Consider the following 25,953-nt stretch of genomic DNA (forward strand, 5'->3'; position numbering starts at 1 on the left):
CACGTGGTAATATAGAGTGGTTATGTTAGGGAACACGTTGCAATATAGAGTGGTTAAGTTAGGGAACAAGATGTAATATAGAGTGGTTATGTTGGAGAACAAGATGTTTATAAAATGGCGAGGCATGGTGCCAAGACTTGTTAGGTGGACTATGTGCTGGCTTTTGTCAACATGGATTAGGAGAGAGCCAATAGCAGAAGCAAGACTTGGCTTTTACAACTGAGAGGATTATTGTTAGTTAAAAATTCTTAATTTGGCGTTACTCAATTTAAGTAGCCGATTTTTTTTATCATGCATCCACTATCGACGACCTAAATATTGGATGCAAGGTTCTGAGCTTTTGTTTTTAAAGGCTGTATGTGTCTGATCTTGTCAAAATTAAAGTCCATATAATGATATTAGTTCCAGCTGTCAACATCGATTTTGGAGACGATTCAACTGTTGAGTGGAGCGCAGCACGGCTGAGCACTGTGGGCTTGCTTGTGTCCTTACCTCTTTTAGACTGGCCTTTGAATCCTTTACGATCGCTCTGGTCCGAGTATTCCACCCCGATGTTAGTTTCCTGAGGATTCTCGATGGACGTGGGATCAGTCTCCGTCTTTGTCTTACATGATTCCACCGTTAAGAGGAGGGATGGATGGACTTAAGCATAGACACACTGCAGTTGACCTGAGGTGGTAATTAAATGAGTTATAAATTGAAGGGAAAACCAATATGTAATATCTTACAGCCTGATGAATATGCCGATCAAGTCATTTAATTACTGGAAGGATGGCTGGTTCAATTAAGATTCGATAAATCAAGTTGTCATATCTTATGTTGCCTATCTATGTGAAAGACTTTAGACAGGGGGTAATATACCAGATTTTACCATGGAAAATCCATTGACTGACTGCATTACCAGGAATGGCCAGGTTAATCTAATAGGCTCTCTATCGACTTGGACCCTGGTTCTTTACTGCCATCTAGTGAGTAGGAAAACAACTGTCGATTTTGTACATTTATACGCTCAGCTGCTTCTGTTCCTAATTACATTTTCAATACAATGTGCTAATGGAAAACTAGCATTTTAATGCAATTCTTATGCAAATATGTCATGACTTACCTGCATATACTCTAACACATTCCCATTTAAGTGAGGACTAAAGTGTGGATGGAGGTGTACTATCCCTGTCAATAAGATCATCAATAAATATATAAATAATCTCGGAATTTACCTCGGAGGTTATGTTATTTCATTTTATCTTATGTTTGAATCATAGGCATATGCTGCGTACATTTAATTATTATCTATAACGTTAACGTTACTGATATTAAATCTAATATATTTATATTTTATTATTATGCATCTTTTTTTTATCTTGATGAAAATTACTCTAAAATAGGCCCAGGGCGGGTACATACCAGAGTGGGCGTGGTCTGGCGTCATGACGTCAGGGCAGACGTAAACCGTTGGCGCAATTTTTGAAAAGCGAGCCGGAAGGAGCGTCAAGCGTGCTACCGCCTCCGACACAAACACATCAGTTCATCAGAGTTATCAACATCAAGGCTATTCTGGATTAACATCCTCGTCCAAAACAAGGTGCGTAAAGCTACGTTGTAGTGTACGAGCTCTGGACCGGGTGTTCAAAGTGACGGGACGTTTTTCAACCTTCTAGATAAAGTAATGTAGAAAAACAAAGATCGTCAAACGACGGAGTCGGAGAGCGACTTTTCATCGTATTAAAGCGTTTGAATCGACATCGTCTTTGAGTTACTCACTTAAAACATGCATATGCAATACATTAACGCTTGTCAGTCTTGTTGCGTTATAAGTAGCGTGTTACTGTGTTATTGGTGAGTGCTTGAATCAGAGTTTTGGCCGCGCAGGCTCCTCTTCCTTGATGGCCTGACGTCACAGCTCTGATAAACACATTGATGCTCTCACACGTCTGTCTGTCTGTCTGTGTGTGTGCGCCGCTCTCTTGTTCCTAAATTAAGTTATATATATGCACACTTTAGAGAAATCTAATCCTGCTTTATTGTTTTAGTGCATGAGGGTAATACCAAGAGCTTGCAAGTGAAACAACAGTAACAAGAAAGTGTCAATCATCTGGGATCCACCTAAATCAGGGTCTTAAAGCCACAGTCGTTTGGCGGCAGGATCTCAAGGGGGTGACCAGGCTGAGGTTCTGACTATTAGGAGGATGCGCCCCAACAACAAGCACCTCCCCGCGTGAGCTCTGACCCCGCGATAGAACTGCTGTGACTGGTCCTTGGGTCTGCGTCTCCGCCCCAGCTAGGATGAGCGTCTCCTCCTCGCCCGCCCCGCGGTGGACCCCCTCCCTGAAGCACGTCAGCAGGGGCGTGTCCCCGGCGTCCTGCAGCACCCCACTGCTGGCGGCCTTCCACATCAACGACGACGAGAAGGAGCGGCGACAGCGAAGGAGGTCAAGGGTCATCGACCTCCAGTCCGCCGGCGACTCCTCGTTCAACGACTCTGCGTCCCACAGGTAAGGACCGGGGACTCCCCCCACCTGTAGGACCACCTTGTTCTGCCGATTGGTGGCTGTTCCCATACTATTCGTTCCTTCCCGATATCGGTCGATGGCGAGTATATATCGGTACTGCAGCTAGCATTGTAACTGAAGGGTTACGCTGTAGTGGATGTGTTTAAGTAGCGTGTTACTGTGTTATTATAGAGTGCTTGAATTAGACTTTTTGCCACGCAGGCTCCTCTTCCTTGATGGCCTGACGTCACAGCTATGATAAACACATTGAGGCTCTCGTGTGTGTGTGTGTGTGTGTGTGTGTGTGTGTGTGTGTGTGTGTGTGTGTGTGTGTGTGTGTGTGTGTGTGTGTGTGTGTGTGTGTGTGTGTGTGTGTGTGTCGCTCCCTTGTTCCTAAATTAAGTTATGTATATTCACATTTTATAGAAATCAGATCCTGCTTTATTGTTTAAGTGCAAGAGGGTAATACCAAGAGCTATAGTTCACTTACTTTCTACAATAACTTTAAATAACAACAACTTTCCAACTCGGACCATTGACAAACTCAGCATAACACCGCACTTGTTAGTGATATTCTTTGCCTGTGTAGTGAATGAGTCACGTGATGTCGTCGGATCGGTGCATAGACTTGCGTACTCACCGATATATCCGATACTGGAAGGAATCTGAAGGAATTTCCAATGACTGGTATCGGTATTGAAACGACTCCAATGTTGGTAAACCGTGTGTGTGTTTTTATACAGTGCCACGGGAACCCCCGCTTCTATTCCCAAGTTGTCGAACGCACAGATTTCGGAGCACTACTCGACCTGCATCAAGCTGTCCACTGAGAATGTAAGTGTTGTCCGCACTCGTTGGCCGTTGAGTTTAACTCCAACATTTTACCATAAGAATATTTGTCCTCGACTACTATGAGTAAGTTAGCAGACACTGTGGCGCTAAGAACAAAGACATACAATATGAACAGTGGATGGGAGCTTTGTTTACCAAACATTCAACATGTCGGATGCCTTCCTCAGAAAATCACCACAAAGAACGCCTTCGGCCTTCACCTGATCGACTACATGGCCGATATCCTCAAGCAGAAGGACTCGGAGATCACCAACTTTAAGGTGGGACTTGACCCGGTTCATTCACTCGCTGTTTCCTCTGCATCCACGTAGGCCTGCACGATAAATCGTTATAAAATCGTGATCGCGTTTCAAAAAAAATGTTTCCTTTATTTTGAAGCCTTCATCTACAGGTGTGTAGAGTTGGTTCAGTAGTCATAAAAGGCCAGCATTTAAAGACAATGTGCTGCTATATGTACAAAATAAATCATTCTGTCATTGATACTGCACTTTGATCAGTTATTAAGGGCCATATGAAATGCAACGTGCTAGAGGTGCCAAAAAGCTATATTTGAAATAGAGAATCGTGATATTAATTCTAAGCTAAAATATCGTGGTTCATATTTTTCCCCGAATCGTTCAGACCTACATCCACACACGGTACCCTGTCTGCTGGTGTCCGCTCCTTTAAGGTGTGTGTGTGTGTGTGTGTGTGTGTGTGTGTGTGTAGGTGGCCGCGGGAACGCTGGACGCCAGTACGAAGATCTACGCGGTGCGGGTGGACGCGGTCCACGCCGACGCCTACAGGGTCCTGGGCGGGCTCGGCTCGGAGACCAAACCTGGAGAAGGTCAGAGCCGCTACACGAACCGCCGCCGCCAGTCCCACGCTGTTGATTCACTGATAGCATTAAGCCTTTGTGTCCCTACGCCAACACAACGGTGGACGAGGTGGGGGTTAACTGTGTGTGTGTGTGTGTCCTCAGCAGCAGCGGGTGAGGAGGGGGGTGCGGAGGGCGACGTCGCGGCCCCGAAGGCGAAGAAGAAGAGGCCCCCCAAGAAGACGGTGGAGCAGAACCTGAGCAACATCAACAGCTCCGAGGCGGAGAGGAAGTGTGAGGTCAGTCTCTAGGTCTATCCAAGTATCTATTAGGCCTAAAACATGTTTTTGTTTGGTTCCGGTTTCCGACCGACCCTGTCAATTTATGTGCGACACAAATTATTGTATGAGCTTTAAAAAAAAAAAACGATTCTTTTTTTATTGTTTTTATGCAAACTATAACCTCTTCATTCTATACAAGGATGAGCGAATTTTCTCGTTTTTAAATGAAAACAACCAACCTATCATTCGCTGCCGCTGTAAAAATAAATAAAAATAAAATAAATAAATTCCCTACCTACCCATGACCTCAACTGACAACCAACAGGAACCAAACTTTTATTTTTTTAGGCCTTAGTATTGTTACAGCCCATACATGGTAACAGTTAGCCTTGACAAAGGGCTTGAAAGGCTTTGTGCCCCCCCCCCCCAAAGTGCAACAGAATCTTCTTCTAACCAATGAAAGAAGCCGAGCTGAGGCGCTACTTTGAACACACGGACCCCCGTGGTGGAGATACCCGCTGACGGCCTCCTGTGTCCGTCCCCCCCCCTGCAGGTGGACCCCATGTTCCAGCACATGGCGTCGTCCTTCGACGAGAGCAGCACGGCGGGGGTGTTCCTGTCGGTGCTCTTCAGCGAGGACAGCCGCTGCGAGCTCCTCTTCCCCTCCAGCCTCGTCCTGCTCCGCTCCGGCGCCCCCCCGGCCCGCCCGCCCCCACAGCCCGTCCCCGCCACCCCCTTCACCGGTACCTACCCCCCCCCCCCTGTCTCTGTCTGTGTCAGTCTGTGTCTGTGTCTGTCTGTGTCTGTCTGTTGCGCTGTCTCTCTGTCTTTCTGTTTCTCTCTCTCTCTCTGTCTGTCTGTCTGTGTCTGCCGTCTGTCTCTCTGTCTCTGTCTGTCTGTCTGTCTGTCTGTCTCTCTGTCTGTCTCTCCGTCTGTCTGTCTCTCTCTGTTTGTGTCTCTTTCCTGTACTGCTCTGTTTCTTCAGCCATGGAGACGTGCAGAGGGAACGTCTCGTCCTCGTTCCTCTGATCACATTAGACGGTGTTTCCTTCCCGGAGGGGAACGGGCAGCACGCGTCGGTACAAAGGCCAGAGTATTACAAGTTGGAATGAAAGATGGACCGCAAAATCAATCCATGAAACGGCCACCTCTGACTCTGAGTCTGCCGATTCTCCTGTTCTCCACAGGGGGTCTGCGGCAGGTCTCGGAGAAGGCCTCCATCTGCCCCTCGCTCAAGGACTTCTCCTTCACCAACTGGAAGCCCGAACAGGTCAGTCCAAATAACAACGGTCCACCCCTTCTGGAGCCCAGTAGTGGTTTGGTCCGTCTCTTAGTGTCGCCGGCCGGATGGTGTAGAGGCGAGGTTGTTCGACTCCAAGCCTGTGTGTGTGTGTGTGTGTGTGTGTGTGTGTGTGTGTGTGTGTGTGTGTGTGTGTGTGTGTGTGTGTGTGTGTGTGTGTGTGTGTGTGTGTGTGTGTGTGTGTGTGTGTGTGTGTGTGTGTGTGTGTGTGTGTGTGTGTGATGAAGAAGAACAGCTGTTAAGACCTCAAGGTGCACAGGTTAAGGCAGCCATCACCACACACCCTCAGTGAGAGGTACTGCATGGAGCACCACTTTGTGTATCACCGTCTACAATGAACCTACACCACCCCACGCCCCTGCCTGGAGGAGCCCAGTAGAAGCGATGTCCTCACCACAGCAAGACGCTCCTTAATGACCCCGGTTCTGAGGTCTCTGCTCGGGAGCGTGCGGGCCTAACGCTCCTCCCTGTGATCCTCTCCTCCCCAGACCATGAACCAGATGCTGGAGAAGATCCAGCAGGGCGAGCACGTGTTCGACCTCAACGCCGAGCCGGAGCCCGAGGACGACGACGACTGCGCCGACCCGGGGCAGGACTTCGACGGGGACTTCGAGGAGGGCGACGGCGGGCCCTCGGAGTTCAGGGAGGGCTGCGCCTCAGCGGGCTCCGGCAAGGGCCGGTGAGCGGACCGCGCCGTCTCCGTCCGTTAGTCGTGGATTAGTAACACTTTGAGAACGCGCTTTGTGGAGGAAACCTCGTAACTCTGAGAGGATGTGATCATAACTGAAACTGAAAGCGTGTTATGTAGATACACTCCCAGCCGACGCGTCCTGGGGTCAAGCTCTAACCACAGGCTGTTCTGATCCTTATTAGTAATGTCCTCGTTGGTTGACCTGAGGTTCAACTGTAGAATGGAGTTTAGGCCGCGGTTAAAAGTTTGAGCCTGGGGAAAGTTTAAAACGAGCCGGCGGTGTCTGTTTGAGAGGCAAGCGGCCGCGCTGTGTCTCCAGCTGCCTGTGGCGCACGGCGTCCAGCGTGGTTTAATCAGCCCGGCCCCTCGTGGTCTCCTCTCCGGCCCTCCCCCTGCAGGGGAGAACTCCCTTTAGAACTTTAAATTGTTCTCTCTATCGTTCTTATCAGAGGGTGGGGGGGGGTAAATTAATTGGCACAGTCACCAGCGATGAATACGTTTATTAATTTGTGTGTGTGTGTGTGTGTGTGTGTGTGTGTGTGTGTGTGTGTGTGTGTGTGTGTGTGTGTGTGTGTGTGTGTGTGTGTGTGTGTGTGTGTGTGTGTGTGTGTGTGTGTGTGTGTGCAGGGACATCGTCCCCATCGGGGAGGGGGACGTGGCCACCATGTGCCTGCAGCTGTCCTCTCAGCCCCGGGAGTACTCGTACTTCAGCCCCCGCACCATGGCCACCTGGGCGGGGCCCGGCTACTGGCAGTTCAAGCCCAAACACAAGCGTGAGTCTGGGGGGGGGTATGGAGAACAGCGCATTAGGGCTGCTCCATTACGGGAAAAAAATCATAATCACCATTATTTGGTCATTATTGAAATCACGATTATTATTTTTATTTTTGAAAACATGATTTCTTTATTCAGTCCCTCCCAAAAAAACCTTTGTAGCTGAGAACTTTGAAATTATGCCCTCAAGAAATACACAAAACGATGAAAAAGAAAATGTTCAAATCTAAAAGAATGTACAGATAATGTATGCAGCTGTTCTATTAGTTTGGTGATCGTTTGACGCTAAACTCGAAATCACGCCAGATTAATCGGCCAGCCCTACCACACACGGAGAACGTGTTTGATGTGTACCGCGGCCGCTGGTGTATTTAGATCTCTTTTTTATTTAGAGTTCTTCTCAGTTTTAACCATCGGGTTTATCCAGTATTCTTTGTGTTGCAATTGGCACCCAAATCTAAACAAACCAACGCCTTTTGCATGTTGAAATGCTTTAATTATTCAGTTAAATAATGATTTTCCGTTAATTAAAAGGTGGATTTCTCCTGAGGGCTATCAAAGGTTCTGATGTGGTTGATTAAAGGCGTTTTGATAAAAGTTGATGTCTTGAGGTGGTGGTTAATTAAAGGAGGTGCCTTGAGGTTCTGGTTGATTTAAAAGTGGTGTTTTGAGGTTGCTGTTAATTAAGGTCTCATTATTGCTCCCCTAGTCGACCACCTGCCTGAAAGGGAGAAGAGCAAGAGGAAGTGCAAGAAAACCTTTGAGTTGGACTACAACGAGGACGTCAACCTCGAGCCACACTTCCGCAGCACCAGAGTAAGTACCGGCCGCAGTCCTGCGGTTTACCCCCTCACCTGGCGGCCCAGCAGGGGGCAGACCGTCCCCTACCTCATGGGTCTCAAACGGGTGTTATTCTACCCTGAAGTGCGGACAGTAGTAAGCCAGGCTCGCTGTGAAACCTGCCGGTCTCCCCATCCCCCCCCCCCCCCCCCCCCCCTGTTTAATTGTACTACTAGTTGCTGTGGCGACGGCCGACGGTACATCCGGGTCACCGCGGTCTCCTATTTGGGTCGACCGATGTGGATTTTTCTTTAGGGCCGCTACTGATTTTCGTGAGCCGATATTTGGAGCCAATACGGCTTTTGCTCACTCAATTTACAGCATAAAAATTACGCAATGATGTTAACAAATATTACTTAGAAAAGGACAATTTATTGAACTGTCCAAAAATCATGCCCGGAATTATTTATTTATTTTTATTTTAATCGTCCAATGCCGTTACACGTAAAAAAAAGGCAAATATCGGCCGATATATCGGTCGATCACTAGTCTCCTGCACAGAGGGGAGAAACCCTTTTGATGGTTGATTCCATTCCTGACCTCTGACCCCTGCTGACCTCTGTCCCTCAGGCCGCCACCACCATCAGCAAGTCGGCCCTCCGCTCCAGCAACAAGAAGACCACACTGCCCTCGGACTTCCAGTTTTCCCCGGAGACCCTGTCCCAGCTCAACCTGAAGCCCGCCTGCACGGTACGGCCCCACACCGCCGCAGTACTCTGTGTGGCCTGTAGGGGCACAACAGCGCCCCTATGGGTCCCACGCCGCCGCAGTACCCTCTATGACCCGTAGGGGCGCTGTTGTTCCAGTTAGCTTTTGGTGTTGGCTTGTCTCCTGATTGTCTAGCTTCTCAGATAAATAATTGATATTTTGGGACACAATGACACTTTAACAATGTCAATTAAGTTAATAACAAATACTCAGTTTGGTATTATATGCCATCCTAATTTAGAGTACTTAGTACTTACCATATTTCAGTCCTTTAATTGTGGAAGGCTTGAATGTGTGGTCCCTTTGGAAGCAAATGATAATAAGATAAGGGGGCAATAATGACCAGGTTAATTAGTTATGCTATGCCCTCATTCCATAACCCATTTAACCTCTTTATACCAGTATGTGAGTGAACGTTAAAGAACAAAAGAGGCATCAAACTGGACCCTTGGAGGACGGGGTCAAACCTCGCTGTGGGGAACAGGACTCCTCATCGTGGGTCTAACTCTCCTCGTGTGTTTGCCTCCAGCTGCGGTCGGAGGGACAGAAGCGTCTCTCCGGGGACCTGGGCGAGGGCATCGGGGACTACGACTACAACAACGCCAACGACACCGCCAACTTCTGCCCCGGCCTCCAGGTCAGACTCCCCCCCCCCCCCCCCCCCTGTTGGTGGTTATGAAGGGCTGGCGAGCTCCGACACATGGTCACACACACAGGGAGGTTTGACTTTCGGGGCGTTCAGCAGACGCTTTTATCCAAAGCGACTTACAATAAGTACATTTGTTGTGTGCACATTTAAAACGACAATATTTCGCTGTCGGTACTGTAAGGATCTATAGAACCAGGCACTAACGATCGCTAGGTTAACCAATTCCCTGTATACTGCATTTTGTATGTATGTCATGTATGTTATGTATGTATGTATGTATGTATGTTATGTATGTACAGGGCAGTACGCTTACTTTTTAAAATGGTAGCACTGTTGCTAGCAAGCAAAACAATTCAGTAGCACAAAAATAATTTTGGTAGCACACATACTATAGTCAAAAAAAATATTTTATTCAGATGTAACTATATGAACAGAATAGGACGTATATACAAAAGTAACACAATATGAACAAATTTAACAACAGTAAAGTGACAATGAACATATTAAATAGTAAAGTGACTGAGAGCCTTTTTTAAAACATCAGCAGCCAGAAGTGGTGAACACATTCAACAAAATTATGAATCAAACTCATGAATCAATGTTCCCTGTTGTCACCTAGGATCAAGAGTGCAAGGTCTGCCCCCCCCCCCCCCCCCCCCCCAATCACAGCACTGGGAGATGTTTAGCAGATGATCAGAAATATTTTATTGCCCATGTGATGAATTTGTTTCAGGTCGAAGTGCATAAGGGGTATGACCGGTTCAGGTTTAAAGTGGACAAGGGATCCTGCTGTTCAAACATCAGCCTCACCGTGAGTTCATGTTCATGTCCCCCCCCCCACTCCCTCCACCAGGGCGGCGACAGCGACGACGACGGTGAGGGTTTGGGGGCGGCGGACGACAGCCAGCCCTCGCTGGACGGGGACCCCCAGTCCGCGCCGGACCCCGACGGCCTCGCTACCTACGGAGAGAACGACCTGGTGCCGGAGCCGCACAAGGTGAGAGCCCGCCAGCCAATCACAGGGCTCCTCTCTCCGATCGCCGTGGAAACGGCGCCTCATACATTCATACCCTCCAATAAGCAGCCGCCAGGGTTGGGGGTTTGATTCCCTGTCTTAAAACGGCCCGGGTGAAGGCTTTAACTGACCTCAGGGTTAGGTTTCTTGCTCAAGCACTCCTTGACACCATACAGGGCTCGTTCATTCTCTCACTGGGAGTCACCCTGCCCCGCCTGAGGGCGGTCTAGGGAGGGGCTTGGTTCACGGCCTGTGAACTCGTCCGTGGTGGTCTTCACACTGAACCTCTTTAACCTCGCTCCTCCAGGTGAGCAAGATTGAGATCAACTACGCCAAGACAGCCAAGAAGATGGACATGAAGAAGTTGAAGAACAGCATGTGGAGTCTGCTGACCGGCAGCCCGGAGAAGGCCAAGGAGGTAGGCTTCGAACGCCCTCAGAGGGGACGTCTGTCCTTAGGAGATAGGAAATGAAAGCAGGGAGAGGAATCCTCCACCCACGGCTCATCCTGACGCTCCTGTTTTCATCTCCCCAGGACTCCCAGCCTGCAGAGACATCAGAGGTGGCCGGCGAGAAGGCCTTCAGTCAGACCACAAAGAGCTTGTTAGAAAGGTATGCCCACCACCCATACCTCCACCACCTCCCCCACCTCCATCCTACCCCCCCCCCTCCTCCTCCTCCACCCCCATCAGAAATGGATGATGTAACTCATAAAGTCAAAATACCGAAATTTTGCTGCTTCAGAAATGCAGCAGAGAAAACGTCATCATTTGAACACTGAAGAACTGACAAGAAGCACAGCACGCGGTCCCCTTAAAGGGGAGCAGAGTTCCTTGCCTGAGTCTTTGTCGAAAGTTAAAATATCATGTTCTCAATGTTGGGACCAAATCTTCCTGCTAAGATAGCGCTGCTCCAACGCTCAACCTCCAGACCAGATGAACCGAAGCTCCATAGAGCTGGAGTAGCTCACTCAAACCCAGCCATGGTCTCTAGGTAGGGCCAAAGGTCAACATGACACCCAGTTATAGTCTCTAGGTGGGGCTTAGAATCATCTAAACCCAGTTAAATTATTTGGGTGGGGCCTAGAATCATCTAAATCCCTGATTCGCCCATAGATCGAGCTCAGACTCCCAAGACATCCCCCTTCTGCTCTGTAGGTAGAAACCTGATGAAACATTGATCTCTCTCTCTCTCTTTCTTGTTCTCTCTCTCAGCCTGCCGAACGCCATGGCCCAGAATCTGTCGGTTCCGCTTGCTTTTGTTGCTTTGTTACACTTAGCCAACGAAAAGGTGAGTGCCATATTATTATTCTCATGCCATTGTATACCGTACATGTAGACCATACCATAAGGAGAATGCTTCTCTTCCAGACGTCTTGAGATAACATGCAGGGCTCAATTGTTCGCAACATTATTTAGTGCTACGGCATTTTGAAAGAAGGAAGATCATTTTTATTTATTTTTTCATTCTCCGAGATGCAGTCTGAACAGATTTCAGCTGTCCTGAAGTTAGTGGTGAGCTAGAATAGGAGGTGGCCATGTTGGTTTATTGTTTAAATATCATTTGTTCTTCTTTGTTTTCGTAGAATCTAGAGCTGGTGAAGGTGGATGACATGTCTGACATCATCATCAAGCAAGGCCAGTGAGGGAGGAGTTGTAAAGATATTCCATTCTTCTTTGTCTCTTTGTCTTTCCTGTGTTCGTATCTGAGCCCTTTTTCCCTGGCCAAGGTTTTACTTTCCTCCTCCTTCTAGAAGGATGGACAACGGAGTCATGGCCATTTAACTTTTGATTAGAAAACATGAAATCCTCATTAAATTGTTTTTTTTCTGTATCTTTTGCTGCCCTTTAAAATGTATAGACTATAACTCGACTGGCAGCTTCATGCTCTCTAAACATGTACATTATGAACTGAAATAAACCAGTTTTTTCTAAAAACCGTGTTTGGAGCCTCATTAACCCGGCCCAGGAGGTGGTTCTAGGCCCGTCTGGGTAAGAAGGGGTTTGCCTCTCATGCCGAGAGGTTGCGTGTTAAATCACAACAAGGTGCATCACAAAAACATGATCCTGAAAGGGTAGTCAAGGGCTCATGACGATTGGGTGACCTCCCCCAGCCCCGCCCATGTCATGTCCTCGTGAGGATCCGTACGCGAGTCATGTGGAGTGGCATCCGACTCTGCTCGAAGCAGCCAATGGGCTTGACTGACTGTTTGGCTGACTGTTTGGTGGAGGTCTGTGCACTAGTGAGCACAAGAGGGAAACATTAATAAAGCTTAACTCAATAGCCTGAGCATTCATAAATTGAGTGAAATATATCTGTAAATCTTTCCCTACATATAACATTTATTTTGGGCCTTAATGCATAATTTATATCAAATAAAAACAATATACTGTAGGGGCTGAATGTACCAATTAAAATCCCCTCAACACTATCCATAATGTAGGTCTTTTATTTACCCTTTATTCTATTTTTGTCTTTGGTCGCTCAGAGCAGCATACTTCAGTTACATTCCTTGGCCTCGATGCTGCACCCATCTGGCTTGAACCGGTTATGGGGTGAAATTGATGCCAAAAGTGATTTAGTTTTTTGAACTTCTTAGTCACTCAGGTTTACGGACAATGCCTTTTTCCTCAATGTGACGCCGTAACCGGTATGTTAAGGCCTGGGACGGTGAATCCAGAGGAGAAGGAACAAACGGAGGAGTTGGATTTCAGTTTGAGAAAGAATATTTACCAGGAAGTCACCGAAGAGAGAAAAAACAATCTGTTTCATACCAGGATCACCAACCGATCGGTGCAGGACTCCAGCGTGTGAATTATGGCTGTTGATCCGGTAGGTGACTCTGGCGTGGAGGTGTTAAGGTGATCTCGCAGCTCTGTTTCGATGGCCCATTTTCTACATCCAACAGGTCTCTCTTAGTTACCTGGAATGTAATGCTGCCAGTCAAATTATATGTATTACAATGTGTTACTTTATTGATTATTTTATTTGCTAACGCTTATTTGCTGCCCAGCAAGCAGAAGGAAATTAATTACCAAATTTTACTAACTGGTTATAAACCCATTTAAACTGTCAGAATAAGTTATTATAGCCCATTTAGACTACGTTTACATTAACTACTAAGTATGGTAATGACTTGTTTCATAAAGCTCCTCACTTCTCCTGTATTTGGTGTGAATGATGGAAGCATTCACAACATATGTTCTTAATTTTTTTACCTTAACTACTTCTAGTTCTTACCTGAAGGACTCGAATGGAATTGACGGCTACTTATTTTCTAGTAATTATAGTAATTTCTATAATTTTTTAATTTTATAATTCTTTTAAAATACTCGCTATTCCACTTTTTAGTTGGTATTGCAGAGAATATTTCTTCGATTTTAAAATGTAGTGTGCGGGTTTGTGTGTGACAATGACATCACTTATTGTCTTGAAGACTAAGAATGCCAAAAGAAATGACGTAGGCGGCCAGACATGCTTTTATACGCTGTTGGCCCGTCACTCATAATCACACCGGCCATGGGAGTGTAGACTCCTGAGAACACTAGCAGCCATGCAGACGCACGGCTCTAGTAGTCGCTCCATTGAGAGATGGTTATTGGTATGAGCCCCACTCACCACGAGTATGAAGGCTCTCTCTCTAGATTTCTAAACTCTGTCTGTTCAACTGTCTCTTTGTTTTTGTTCACCTGTCTCCCTTACCTCTGTGTCTCTGTTCACCTGTCTCTCTTACCTCTGTGTCTCTGTTCACCTGTGTGTCTCGCACCTGTCACTCTTACCTGTGTGTCTCTAGTCTCTCACCTGTCTCCCTTACCTGTGTGTCTCTCTCACCTGTCTCCCTTACCTGTGTGTCTCTCTCACCTGTCTCTCTTACCTGTGTCTCTCTCACCTGTCTCTCTTACCTGTGTCTCTGTTCACCTGTCTCTCTTACCTCTGTGTCTCTGTTCACCTGTCTCTCTTACCTCTGTGTCTCTGTTCACCTGTGTGTCTCTCACCTTTCTCTCTCACCTGTCTCTCTCTCCTGTGTGTCTCTCACCTGTCTCTTTCACCTGTGTGTCTCTCCTGTCTCTCTTACCTGTGTGTCTCTCACCTGTCTCTCTTAGCTGTGTGTCTCTCAACTGTCTCTCTCACCTGTGTGTCTCTCAACTGTCTCTCTCTCCTGTGTGTCTCTCAACTGTCTCTCGCACCTGTGTGTCTCTCACCTGTCTCTCTTACCTGTGTGTCTCTCACCTGTCTCTCTTACCTGTGTGTCTCAGTTCACCTGTCTCTCTTACCTCTGTGTCTGTTCACCTGTGTGTCTCTCACCTGTCTCTTACCTGTGTGTCTCTCCCCTGTCTCTCTTAGCTGTGTGTCTCTCACCTGTCTCTCTCCTGTGTGTCCAGGAAGTGGCACCTGGGCTGGAGCCCGCCCCCCAGAACAAGATGGAGGACCTAAAAAGGGAGACTGACGGGGTGATCATAATCTTGGAAGAAAACATCAACAGCCTGATAAAACGAGGGGACAGCCTGGAACGCCTGGAGACATTTTCCAAGGCGCTGGAGGAGGAGGTTGCTTTTACCGCATTTTCTGTTCATAAAGTACAACGCACACAATTATTTTTATAGCAAAATATGTATTCTTGAATTACAATTCATGAACCAGTTTTTCTTGCCAGTTGTCAGAGAGTGTGCTATTGCTAAAATAAGAATTGTCTGTAATGGATAAGAAATAAAAAGAAATAGGGTCTGGTAAAGATCTTGAGCATTTTGATTGTTATAATATGTTCAAAAAATATATATGATGCAATAGAGCCCAATTCTTAGTATATCGAAAGCATGGACAGCAGTTCCATCCTTATTTGACGTTTTTGAGATTAGTAGTTGGTGAGAATTAACACTGGACCTCTCAGCTGACCTCCCTCCTCTCTCTCTCTCTCCCAGGCCAAGGGCTTCAGGGCGACGGCACAGAAGGTGGAGCGCTCCTACTGCCTGAAGAACATCAAGCTGGTCGTGGTCATCGTGGTGGTCGTCCTCGTCATCATCCTCATCATCGTCCTGCTGGCCACAGGGGTCATCCCTGTGGGGTCCCCCTCCACGCCCCTCTCAATCCCCACCACCCCCAAACCATAAACAAACACACCCTCACATAGACCCACGACACACCCTCACGTAGACACACTCGCATACACAGACCCGTTTGTGTTAACTGACATGTACAATATTGCAGGTACACCGTACACGATCATTCAAACAAACATTCAGGGCATTCAGCAGACGCTTTCAATCAAAGCGACATACAATAAGTTTGCCAGAGGAAAGAGAAACAACAATATATCGCTGTCGGCACAGTAAATATGTACATAGAACCAAGTGCCAAGCACTAACAATCGCTATAGGTTAACCCATTCCCCGTATACAACGAAGATAGCTAGGATAAGATGCTACACAATGCTACGTACTGTTTTTACCTGTGAGGACGTACAACATGCAATTAGTGCGTAAGAGGGGTGGGGGGGGGGGGTAAGGGGGGTGGCTATGCAGAGTCTAGGTGAACTATGAACGAGTGAGTCTTGACTCTTTTGCGGACATACATCCGTATAAATCCGAGATTTGAACGGTAGCAGTTGAAGATACTCTATGGCCCCAGAGGGTTTGTGTCTGTAAGATGAAGGAATAGGAATACAATTCCATTAATGTTAGGCTGGACAATTTTAACAGGACAACCGAGGAACCACATCAAGGGCTCAGCCAGCTGCCCACGGCAACGATTACCACTTCCTGGTAAAGAGAAGGTCAGCAGCCTCGTTACCACCCTGAGGTAGAGTGATAGTCTGGGAATTAATCTGTTTAATCAATCACAATCAGGTTGCTTTGTGGTCAGTGTACATGGTGAAGGATAGCGCAAAGGTAGGTCTACTACCTTTGCGCTATACCTTTGCACATTTGTGGACGCATAATTATGGCTTTTATCTGAGTAAATAAAGAATGCATACCCCTTTACCATAATCCACTTCTTATGGGAATAGCCATTCGCTACACTATTTTACGCTCAGATTAAAAAGTGTGTGAAAACATTGTATAAATGAATTAACATAAGCTACACAGGTTGAGTCCATCCTTTATTTCAGTTGTGTGATTCTTATTGGAAAATGCTGCATATTCACATATTTGCATGTGATTCCTTTTTCAGTTCTCCCCTCTTTTTAATTTTTCTTATCTGATTGGTGCCTATTTACCGTTAGTCCTCTTCAAAGGCTGACCAATCCCAGCACTCTGACCTTGTTGACTTCCTTCCCGCTTGTTTTCATGGACGTGTGTTAATGACGTTGTTATAAGTATATTAAAACACTTGGTTCCCTTTTCTGTATCTTTCTCTGCTATTGTCGGTAACCCATCTATAAACTGTGTGCTCACAAAACATGAACATGAAAATAAAAGATTTTTTTTTTCTCAATTACAACGTTTAGATTCTCATTACCTCCAGAGTACAGATGTGCCCCACATGTGGTGGGAAGGAAGTGATTCTCTTCTTGTGCCAACGGCTCAAAGTTGCATCAATTTGAATCCATAGCGGTTGGTTGAAGTCTGGAATGGAGACGAGGAGACGGCTTCAAGGTGGACACACAGGACCTACACCTTACAATAGGTGCGTACATTAAGGGCCAGAAGGGTGCAGAACAACCCCAGAACCTAGGGTCCCTGATGTGTGTCCCATGGTTCTCCGATATAAGAGGGAAGTTGTGTTCCCTCACACCTGACCCCTGGCGTTCCTCCTTCTGAATCCCTCTCCCCGTCTAAAGGACATTCTAGTCCATGATACTGATTCGCCAACCCTCGGTTTCCCAAGCGGGGCGCATCTACAGACCTGTTAACGATATACTGTAGAGGCTGAATATACCAATCAATATCTCACCAACACTATCCATTAGATAGTAGGTCTTTTATTTACTCTTTATCATATGTTTGTCTCTGGTCGCTCAGAGCAGCCTACTTCAGTAACATTCCTTGGCTTCGATGCTGCACTCATCTTGCTTGATACGGTTATTGGGTGAAATTGATGCCAAAAGTGATTACATTTTTTGAATTTCTTAGTCACTCAGGGTTACGGACATTTCCTTTTGCATCAATTTGACACCATAACCGGTCGGTTAAGGCCTGGGACGGTGAATCCAAGGACACACACGACCCGTCTGCTGAGGAGGAACAAACTGAGGAGGTGGATTTCAGTTTGAGAAAGAGAATATTTACCAGGAAGTCACGAAGAGGGAACACACACAGAAGAGAGAACACACACAGAAGAGAGAACACACACAGAAGAGAGAACACACACAGAAGAGGGAACACACACAGAAGAGGGAACACACACTCCGTTTCAAACCTGGACCACCGATAGATTGGTGCAGGACTCCACAGTGTGAATAATGGATATTGATCCGGTAGGTGAATCTTGCGTTTACATTAACTACCAAGTATGGTAATGACTTGTATAATAAAGCTCCTCACTTTGTATTCATGGGATAGCAAGGAGTTTGAAAGATGAGCGCCCTAATTCACTTTCTCCTGTATTTGGTGTGAATGATGGAAGCATTCACATCATATGTTCTTAATACTTCTGCTACTTTTTTTTAGAGCTTAACTACTTCTAGTTTTTACCTGAAGGACTTGATTGGAATTGACGGCTACTTATTTTCTAGTAATAATAGTAATTTCTTTAATACACTTTTAAAATGCTTGGCCCATCACACATAATCACACTGGTCATGGGAGTGTAGACTCCTGAGAACACTAGCAGCCATGCAGACGCACGGCTCTACAAGTGGTCGCTCCATTGAGAGATGGTTATTGGTTTGAGCCCCACTCACCACCAGTATGCAGGCTCTCTCTCTGGATGTCTAACCTCTGTGTCCTTTCTCCTGTCTCTCTTATCTGTGTCTGTCTGTTCTTCTGTCTCTCTTACCTGTGTGTCTCTCACCTGTCTCTCCTACCTGTGTGTCTCTCGCCTGTCTCTCTTACCTGTGTGTCTCTCACCTGTCTCTCCTACCTGTGTGTCTTTTCATCTGTCTCTCTTACCGGTGTGTCTGTTCATCTGTCTCTCTTACAGGTGTGGCTGTTCACCTGTCTCTCTTACCGGTGTGTCTGTTCACCTGTCTCTCTTACCTGTGTCTCTGTTCACCTGTCCCTCTTACCTCTGTGTCTCTGTTCAGCTCTGTGTCTCTATTCACCTGTGTGTTTCTGTTCACCTTTCCCTTACCTGTGGGTCTCTTAAATGTCTCTCTTACCTGTGTCTGGCTCACCTGTGTGTCTCTTACCTGTCTGTCTCACCTGTGTGTCTCTGTTCACCTGTCTCTCTTAACTCTGTGTCTCTGTTTACCTGTGTGTCTCTCACCTGTCTCTCTTACCTGCGTCTCCAACCTGTCTCTCTTACCTGTGTCTCTCACCTGTGTGTCTCTGACCTGTCTCTCTCACCTGTCTTTCTCACCTGTGAGTCTCTCTTACCTGTGTGTCTCACACCTGTCTCTCACTTGTCTCTCTCACCTGTGTGTCTCTCTTACTTGTGTGTCTCTCACCTGTGTCTCTCACCTGTGTCTCTCACGTGTGTCTCTCACCTGTCTCTCTCACCTGTGTCTCTCACCTGCGTGTCTTTCTTACCTGTGTGTCTCTCACCTGCCATTCTTACCTGTCTGTCCCTCACCTGTGTGTCCAGGAAGTGGCCCCTGGGCTGGAGCCCGCCCCCCAGGACAGGGTGAAGGACCTAAAGAGGCAGACCGACGAGGTGATTGATACCTTGGAACAAAACATGAAGCGCCTGGTTAAACGAGAGGAAAACCTGGAAGGCCTCGAGTATATTTCCATGGAGCTGGAGGAGGAGGTGACTGTTACCGCATCTTCTGTTAATAAAGTTGAACGCGTTGGTATTTTTCTACCAAAATATGTATTCTTGAATTACATTGTAATTCGATGCTTTTAATAGTAATTTTTGTAATTGTGTGACTCAAAAAAATGCATTTTGAGTCAATGTAACAATATAGATATTTTGTTAATAATGTATTCAAACAATATATGTGATGTAATAAAGCCAAATTCTTAGTATGCCCGAAGAATGGACAGCAGTTCCATCCTTATTTGACGTTTGTGAGATTAGTAGTTGGTGAGAAAATACACTGGACAGAATCGTCCAGAAGAACCCGCACAAGGCCCGCCTAGCGCCAGAGGGTGCAGAACCAGCGCAGAACCCCCCCCCCCCCCCCCCCCCCGCCCCCCCCCCCGGTGTGCCCGGGCCTCCAGCTCTCCCCAGGCTGCTGGGCGGTCCCAGCGGTACCCCCCCATCCCTGGAGGACCCCTCAGCTGACCTCCCCCCTCCCTCTCTCCCAGACCAAGGTCTTCAAGCAGACGGCCAAAAAGGTGAAGCGCTCCTACTGGTGGAAGAGCGTCAAGCTGGTCGTGGTCGTCGTGGTGGTCGTCCTCGTCGTCGTCCTCGTCATCATCCTCGTCATCGTCCTGTTTGCCAAAGGGGTCATCCCCAAACCATAAACAACCTCACCCTCACGTAGACACACTCACACACACAGACCTGTTTGTGTTCATTTACATGTACAATATGGCTCGTACACCGTACACGATCATTCAAACATACATTCAGGGCATTCAGCAGATGCTTTTATCGAAAGCGACTTACAATAAATCCATTTGCCAGAGGAAAGAGAAACAACAATATATCGCTGTCGGTACAGTAAGAATGTTCCTAGAACTTTGTGGTCAGTGTACATGGCGAAGGATAACGCAAAGGTAGGTCTACTTAATAGGCTATTAACACAGTTAATTAATTACAACCGTGGTGGTTGACTACATTCGTGGACGTATAATCCTCGTTGTTATATGAATATATGAAGAATGCATTCCCCTTTTCCCTAATCCACTTATAATGCGAACTGCCATTCGCTACATTATTTTACCGTCCGATTAAAAAGTATGTGTAAACATTGTATAATTAAAATAGCATAGGCTACACAGGTTGGGGGTTGTGTCCATCCTTTATTTCAGTTGTGTGATTCTTATTGGAAAATGCTGCATATTCACATATTTGCATGTGATTCCTTTTTCAGTTCTCCCCTTTTTTTCAGTGTTCTTATCTGATTGGTGCCAATTTACCGTTAGTCCTCTTCAAAGGCTGACCAATCCCAGCCGTTTGTTTGACTTCCTTCCCACTTCTTTTCATGGACGTGTGTTAATGACGTTATAAGTATATTCAAACACTTTGTTCCCTTTTCTGTATCTTTCTCTGCTTTTGTCTGTAACCCATCTATAAACTGTGTGCTCACAAAACATGAACATGAAAATAAATGAACATTTTTTCTCAATTACAACGTTTAGATTCTCATTACCTCCAGAGTACAGATGTGCCCCACATGTGGTGGGAAGGAAGTGATTCTCTTCTTGTGCCAACGGCTCAAAGATGCATCAATTTGAATCCATAGCGGTTGGTTGAAGTCTGGAATGGAGACGGGGAGACGGCTTCAAGGTGGACACACAGGACCTACACCTTACAATAGGTGCGTACATTAAGTGCCAGAAGGGTGCAGAACAACCCCAGAACCTCGGGTCCCTGATGTGTGTCCCATGGTTCTCCGATATAAGAGGGAAGTTGTGTTCCCTCACACCTGACCCCTGGCGTTCCTCCTTCTGAATCCCTCTCCCCGTCTAAAGGACATTCTAGTCCATGATACTGATTCTCTAACCCTCCGTTTCTCCCGAGCGGGCCGCATCTACAGACCTGTTAACGATATACTGTAGAGGCTGAATATACCAATCAATATCTCACCAACACTATCCATTAGATAGTAGGTCTTTTATTTACTCTTTATCATATGTTTGTCTCTGGTCGCTCAGAGCAGCCTACTTCAGTTACATTCCTTGGCTTCGATGCTGCACCCATCTTGCTGGAACCGGTTATGGCCCGGTCAATAACTGAATCCGAAAGTGATTATTATTATTATTTTTCTTTTTGTCACTCTGGTTTATTGCAATGCCTTTTGCATCAATGTGACGCCATAACCGGTCGGTTAAGGCCTGGGACGGTGAATCCCAGGACACACACACGAGCCTTCTGCTGAGGAGGAACAAACTGAGGTTTCAGTTTGAGGAAGAGAATATTTACCAGGAAGTCACCGAAGAGAGGACACGCAATCCATTTCAAACCGGGATCACCAATCGATTGGTGCAGGACTCCAGTGTGTGAATAATGGATACTGATCCGGTAGGTGACTATAGTGTTGAGGATATAACCCATTTAAACTGTCAGGACAAGTTATCATAACCCGTTTAAACTGTCAGAACAAGTTGACATTAACTACTAAGTGTGTCCTCACCTTGTATTTAGGGGATTGAAAGGAGTTTGAAAGACAAACTCCCTAATTCACTTTTTCCCTGGCTTGTTCTTCATCAAATTCTTTCGGCTTCTTTTTAAGACCTTAACTACTTCTATCTTTACCCTAAGTGCTCCATCGGAATTTTTAAATGTTCAACCTGTATTGGAATTGATGATTACTTATTTTCAGCAGTATGAAGGCTCTCTCTCTATATGCTATTAATGTAAGCACCAATTTAATCTGTGTGTCTCTCTTACCTGCGTGTCTCTTACCTGTTTGTCTGTTCACCTGTGTGTCTCTTACCTGTGTGTCTGTTCACCTGTGTGTCTCTTACCTGTGTGTCTGTTTACCTGTGTGTCTCTTACCTGTGTGTCTGTTCACCTGTGTGTCTCTTACTTGTGTGTCTGTTCACCTGTGTGTCTCTTACCTGTTTGTCTGTTCGCCTGTGTGTCTCTTACCTGTGTGTCTCTTACCTGTGTGTCTGTTCACCTGTGTGTCTCTTACCTGTGTGTCTGTTCACCTGTATGTCTCTTACCTGTGTGTCCGTTCACCTGTGTGTCTCTTACCTGTGTGTCTGTTCACCTGTGTGTCTGTTCACCTGTGTGTCTCTTACCTGTGCGTGTACTCACCTGTGTGTCCAGCAACAGGCCAACACGGTGCAGGCCTTGACGGAGGGAACGGAAGAGGTTGTTCTGATCGTGAGGAAGAATGTTGAAGAGGTCCAAAAGAGAGCTGGAAAACTGGCCGACCTCGACGAGAGGGCTGAGGCATTGAAGAAGTCGGTGAGCATCACGACATTGTTGGTTAATAAAGTTTTGAGGCATCGTTGCAGAGTGCAGGGCTTGTAGAAACTTGGAAGAGCTCCAAAAGGATTCCAAGGGACTGGAGAGGATGTTACCCCCTTTTCTGCCCGCCTAGCGTCAGAAGGGTGCAGAACCAGTGCAGAACCTGGGGCCCCGACACTCACCACCCCCCCGGTGTGCCCGGGCCTCCAGCTCTCCCCAGGCTACTGGGCGGTCCCAGCGGTACCCCCCCCCATCCCTGGAGGACCCCTCAGCTGACCCCCCTCCTCTCTCTCTCCTAGTCCAAGCAATTCGAGAAGACGAGCATAAGGCTGAAGCGCTCCTATGACGAGGAGAACAGCTGCTGCAACCAGAAGAAGCGTAAGCTGGTCGTGGTCATCGTGGTGGGCGTCCTCGTCATCATCCTCATCATCGTCCTGCTGGCCACAGGGGTCATCCCCATGGGCTCCTCCTCCTCCACGCCTCCCCCAATGCCCACCGCCCCCAAACCATGAACATGCACACCCTCACATCTGTAGCGGCACCAGAGAGTTATGCTTGCGGGAGGTATGGGGGGGCTAGATCGTTTATAGCAGGTGCTAATAAAAAATGTTAACGCAACAACAAATAACAAATACAACTGCATGTGTTATGGTGCGAATCGACCAATCAAATCACACAACAAGCAGCAACGGTCATCATCACTTACGCAAATGAAAAACATGATTTCATAATCCAATTTGGTTTCATATAAGTCAGTCCGATGACTTCATGTATGTCTTGTTTTTAATATTATTGTGGCGATCAGGGCTGTGGTCGCCAAGCGCCACAAAGGATCCTGGGAGGGGCGGCGGTACCGCCACGAGGCGGTAGTAGGCGATGTGATGCGCGTGTGTGTGTGTGTGTGTGTGTGTGTGTGTGTGTGTGTGTGTGTGTGTGTGTGTGTGTGTGTGTGTGTGTGTGTGTGTGTGTGTGTGTGTGTGTGTGTGTGTGTGTGTGGCGTATTTACATAAATGCAACTCTCGGGGTCGTGCGGAGTGTGGCGACCCGGCCCCAGGAATGTCTCTCTTACTTAGCAAACACGACACTCCAAGACCCGTTCAAAGCCCGGTGGGGCGTTTATTCATTAATAACGGTATATAACCTGCGGGGTCGGTACCCAACGCAGGAAAAACAAGTGACTCTGTGAGCCACACTGGCGTCCAGGGAATTGTCTCTCCGGCCGGGCCGGTCTCGACCCTGGCAAGTGAGGTCACTCCCGTCGAGTGATGCCGTCCCGGCGGGTGCGGGTCCTCTCGTGGCCGCTGGGGAAGTCCGTTATATCCAGGAGTCTGCTTCGCCGCATCGGGTCCTGGAGGTACTCTGCTCCGCTCGGTCTCCCGGTTCCCCTCTCTTGGAAAACAAACAGCCTTTTAAAGGGTACCTGATCTTCCTCACCCTCTGTCACAGGTGTTCTCCTTTTCGTTGATTGGAGTTACGCAATGGATGCTCTCTGGCGCCGCCTGGTGGATATCGGCGAACACGCCCTCCACCACCTCTCCCTCGGGCCGCCTGGCCTGAGGGTTTGGGGCCGGGTTGCCACAGGAGTTTGGGCCATGAGAGTTTCAACCTCCTATAACTGGGGCATCCGTCTGGTCATTCCCGTGCTGCTTGCCCCTTTATTATTAAAAACATTTTTCCCATAAATATCTTTCTTAACCAAACGACATTTGGTTTTTGGAGGGGGGACTTATATGAAGGTATTATTGTAGCAAAAGTCTTTAGCACCTGTAACTGCAGAATTTGAATGCGTACACTAAAGTCACAGTAAATTTGAAGTCGTATATATTTATTTTGCATGTGTGCTCTAAAGTCACAAATGTGTAACAGTAGGCTTACATTTGAAGTCGTAAAAAAAAATTTTTTTTATTTTTTATACCATTGTAAACACAAAATAGGGTCTACGAGTACGCAAATCTGTGTTACAGGTGCACAAATCCTTTTGCTACAATTATTGCAGCGCAGTTGGTGCAAAACACATTCGCACACCCGTGTTTCATAATCTGAGAACATGCCCGAAAAGATGTGCATTCGTAAACCCAAATTTGAACTGATGCATCAGAAGTTGCACATCTGTGAAAAATTTCCTCACAAATAAAATGATAAAGAACGCTATGTTAATTCAGCATTTTAATGAGCGAGCACAAATCCATTTTACAACTGCTCGAATCTGCTCCTGCAAGTCTCAGCTGTGGGGTTTTTTGCAGGTTGTTTTGCACCATGTCTAGGTTGTAAATGTGTAGCAAAAGTATTCGTATCCGTAGATGCCAGAGCGTCCGTGGGCGGGACAAAATAGTCCCTCTGCGGCGCGGGATACGTTTCTTTCTGGAGAAGTGGAGAGGGCGTCCTACTGAACGGAGGTGGGTATCCTACATTATGTTAAATGAAATGACTTAGTTCAAGTGAATTCCCCCCAAAGTATTTCATTAACATGCCGCAAATGTCCTTCAATGTATTTGAATGGTCGCCATAACATAAGTTCAGAAATGTTAATGCAATTCTTTGGGGAGAATTCACTTGAACTAAGTCATTTCATTTAACATAATGTAGGATACCCACCTCCGTTCAGTAGGACGCCCTCTCCACTTCTCCAGAAAGAAACGTATCCCGTATGTATGCTGTGATCTTTATAGCTCCATGGCTGGCACGCAGTGGGTCCCAGTGTAACTTGAGAAATGCATCCCTCCCGGCGATTTTCATTGGATTAGGAAATTATGGGCGGGACTATTTTGTCCCGCTCACGGACGATCTGGCATCTACGGATACGAATACTTTTGCTACACATTTACCACCTAGACGTGGTGCAGAACAACCTGAAAAAAAACCCACAGCTGAGACTTGCAGGAGCAGATTCGAGCAGTTGTAAAATGGATTTGTGCTCGCTCATTAAAATGCTGAATTAACATAGCGTTCTTTATCATTTTATTTGTGAGGAAATTTTTCACAGATGTGCAACTTCTGATGCATCAGTTCAAATTTGGGTTTACGAATGCACAACTTTTGGGCATGTTCTCAGATTATGAAACACGGGTGTGCGAATGTGTTTTGCACCAACTGCGCTGCAATAATTCTACTTGCTGTAGTTTGGTCTGGCTTTGCGAGACTAGACTCGCAGCGTCCCCGTTACTAGGCAACTGCTGCTGAGGAGGAACAAACTGAGGTTTCAGTTTGTGGAAGAGAATATTTACCGGGAAGTCACCGAAGAGAGGACACGCATTTCAAACCGGGATCACCAATCGATTGGTGCAGGACTCCAGTGTGTGAATAATGGATATTGAACGGGTAGGTGACTATAGTGTTGAAGATATAACCCATTTAAACTGTCAGGACAAGTTATCATAACCCGTTTAAACTGTCAGAACAAGTTGAAAATATTTTATACTCAGGCCTACAT

General features: G+C 46.7%; 4 protein-coding genes across 7 annotated transcripts; all 4 read left to right on the top strand.

Moving 5' to 3' along the window:
* Positions 1 to 1,466: 1,466 nt before the first annotated feature.
* ncaph (non-SMC condensin I complex, subunit H) lies at positions 1,467 to 12,325 on the top strand. 2 transcript variants are annotated; one of them, XM_056601745.1, is made up of 18 exons: positions 1,467 to 1,582; positions 2,279 to 2,492; positions 3,233 to 3,323; positions 3,509 to 3,601; positions 4,050 to 4,167; positions 4,306 to 4,436; positions 4,972 to 5,161; positions 5,606 to 5,688; positions 6,207 to 6,397; positions 7,037 to 7,182; positions 7,893 to 7,999; positions 8,594 to 8,713; positions 9,261 to 9,368; positions 10,234 to 10,377; positions 10,703 to 10,813; positions 10,930 to 11,006; positions 11,609 to 11,684; positions 11,980 to 12,325. In XM_056601745.1, exons 2-18 carry the CDS (start codon positions 2,284 to 2,286, stop codon positions 12,037 to 12,039), a joined length of 2,055 nt encoding a protein of 684 aa, XP_056457720.1. In that variant the 5' UTR covers positions 1,467 to 1,582; positions 2,279 to 2,283; the 3' UTR covers positions 12,040 to 12,325. The 2 variants fall into 2 exon arrangements, with proteins under 2 accessions (XP_056457720.1, XP_056457719.1); XM_056601744.1 differs by having other exon boundaries at positions 4,303 to 4,436; positions 11,980 to 12,312.
* A 589-nt stretch (positions 12,326 to 12,914) lies between these two features.
* On the top strand, positions 12,915 to 15,872 carry LOC130391551 (vesicle-associated membrane protein 8-like). Its single transcript, XM_056601760.1, has 3 exons — positions 12,915 to 13,226; positions 14,777 to 14,941; positions 15,314 to 15,872. Exons 1-3 carry the CDS (start codon positions 13,212 to 13,214, stop codon positions 15,500 to 15,502), a joined length of 369 nt encoding a protein of 122 aa, XP_056457735.1. The 5' UTR covers positions 12,915 to 13,211; the 3' UTR covers positions 15,503 to 15,872.
* Positions 15,873 to 17,486: 1,614 nt separating this feature from the next.
* Positions 17,487 to 20,167, top strand: LOC130391552 (vesicle-associated membrane protein 8-like). Its single transcript, XM_056601761.1, has 3 exons — positions 17,487 to 17,808; positions 19,077 to 19,241; positions 19,745 to 20,167. Exons 1-3 carry the CDS (start codon positions 17,794 to 17,796, stop codon positions 19,901 to 19,903), a joined length of 339 nt encoding a protein of 112 aa, XP_056457736.1. The 5' UTR covers positions 17,487 to 17,793; the 3' UTR covers positions 19,904 to 20,167.
* Positions 20,168 to 20,835: 668 nt separating this feature from the next.
* On the top strand, positions 20,836 to 23,510 carry LOC130391550 (synaptobrevin-like). Of its 3 annotated transcripts, XM_056601758.1 has the most exons (4): positions 20,836 to 20,922; positions 21,438 to 21,626; positions 22,380 to 22,520; positions 22,823 to 23,499. In XM_056601758.1, exons 2-4 carry the CDS (start codon positions 21,612 to 21,614, stop codon positions 23,033 to 23,035), a joined length of 369 nt encoding a protein of 122 aa, XP_056457733.1. In that variant the 5' UTR covers positions 20,836 to 20,922; positions 21,438 to 21,611; the 3' UTR covers positions 23,036 to 23,499. The 3 variants fall into 3 exon arrangements, with proteins under 3 accessions (XP_056457733.1, XP_056457734.1, XP_056457732.1); XM_056601759.1 differs by lacking the exon at positions 20,836 to 20,922 and having other exon boundaries at positions 21,401 to 21,626; positions 22,386 to 22,520; positions 22,823 to 23,510; XM_056601757.1 differs by lacking the exon at positions 20,836 to 20,922 and having other exon boundaries at positions 21,401 to 21,626.
* The last annotated feature ends 2,443 nt before the right edge of the window (positions 23,511 to 25,953 follow it).

Source organism: Gadus chalcogrammus, chromosome 11, assembly GCF_026213295.1.
Source record: "Gadus chalcogrammus isolate NIFS_2021 chromosome 11, NIFS_Gcha_1.0, whole genome shotgun sequence".
Classification (NCBI taxonomy): Eukaryota; Metazoa; Chordata; class Actinopteri; order Gadiformes; family Gadidae; genus Gadus; species Gadus chalcogrammus.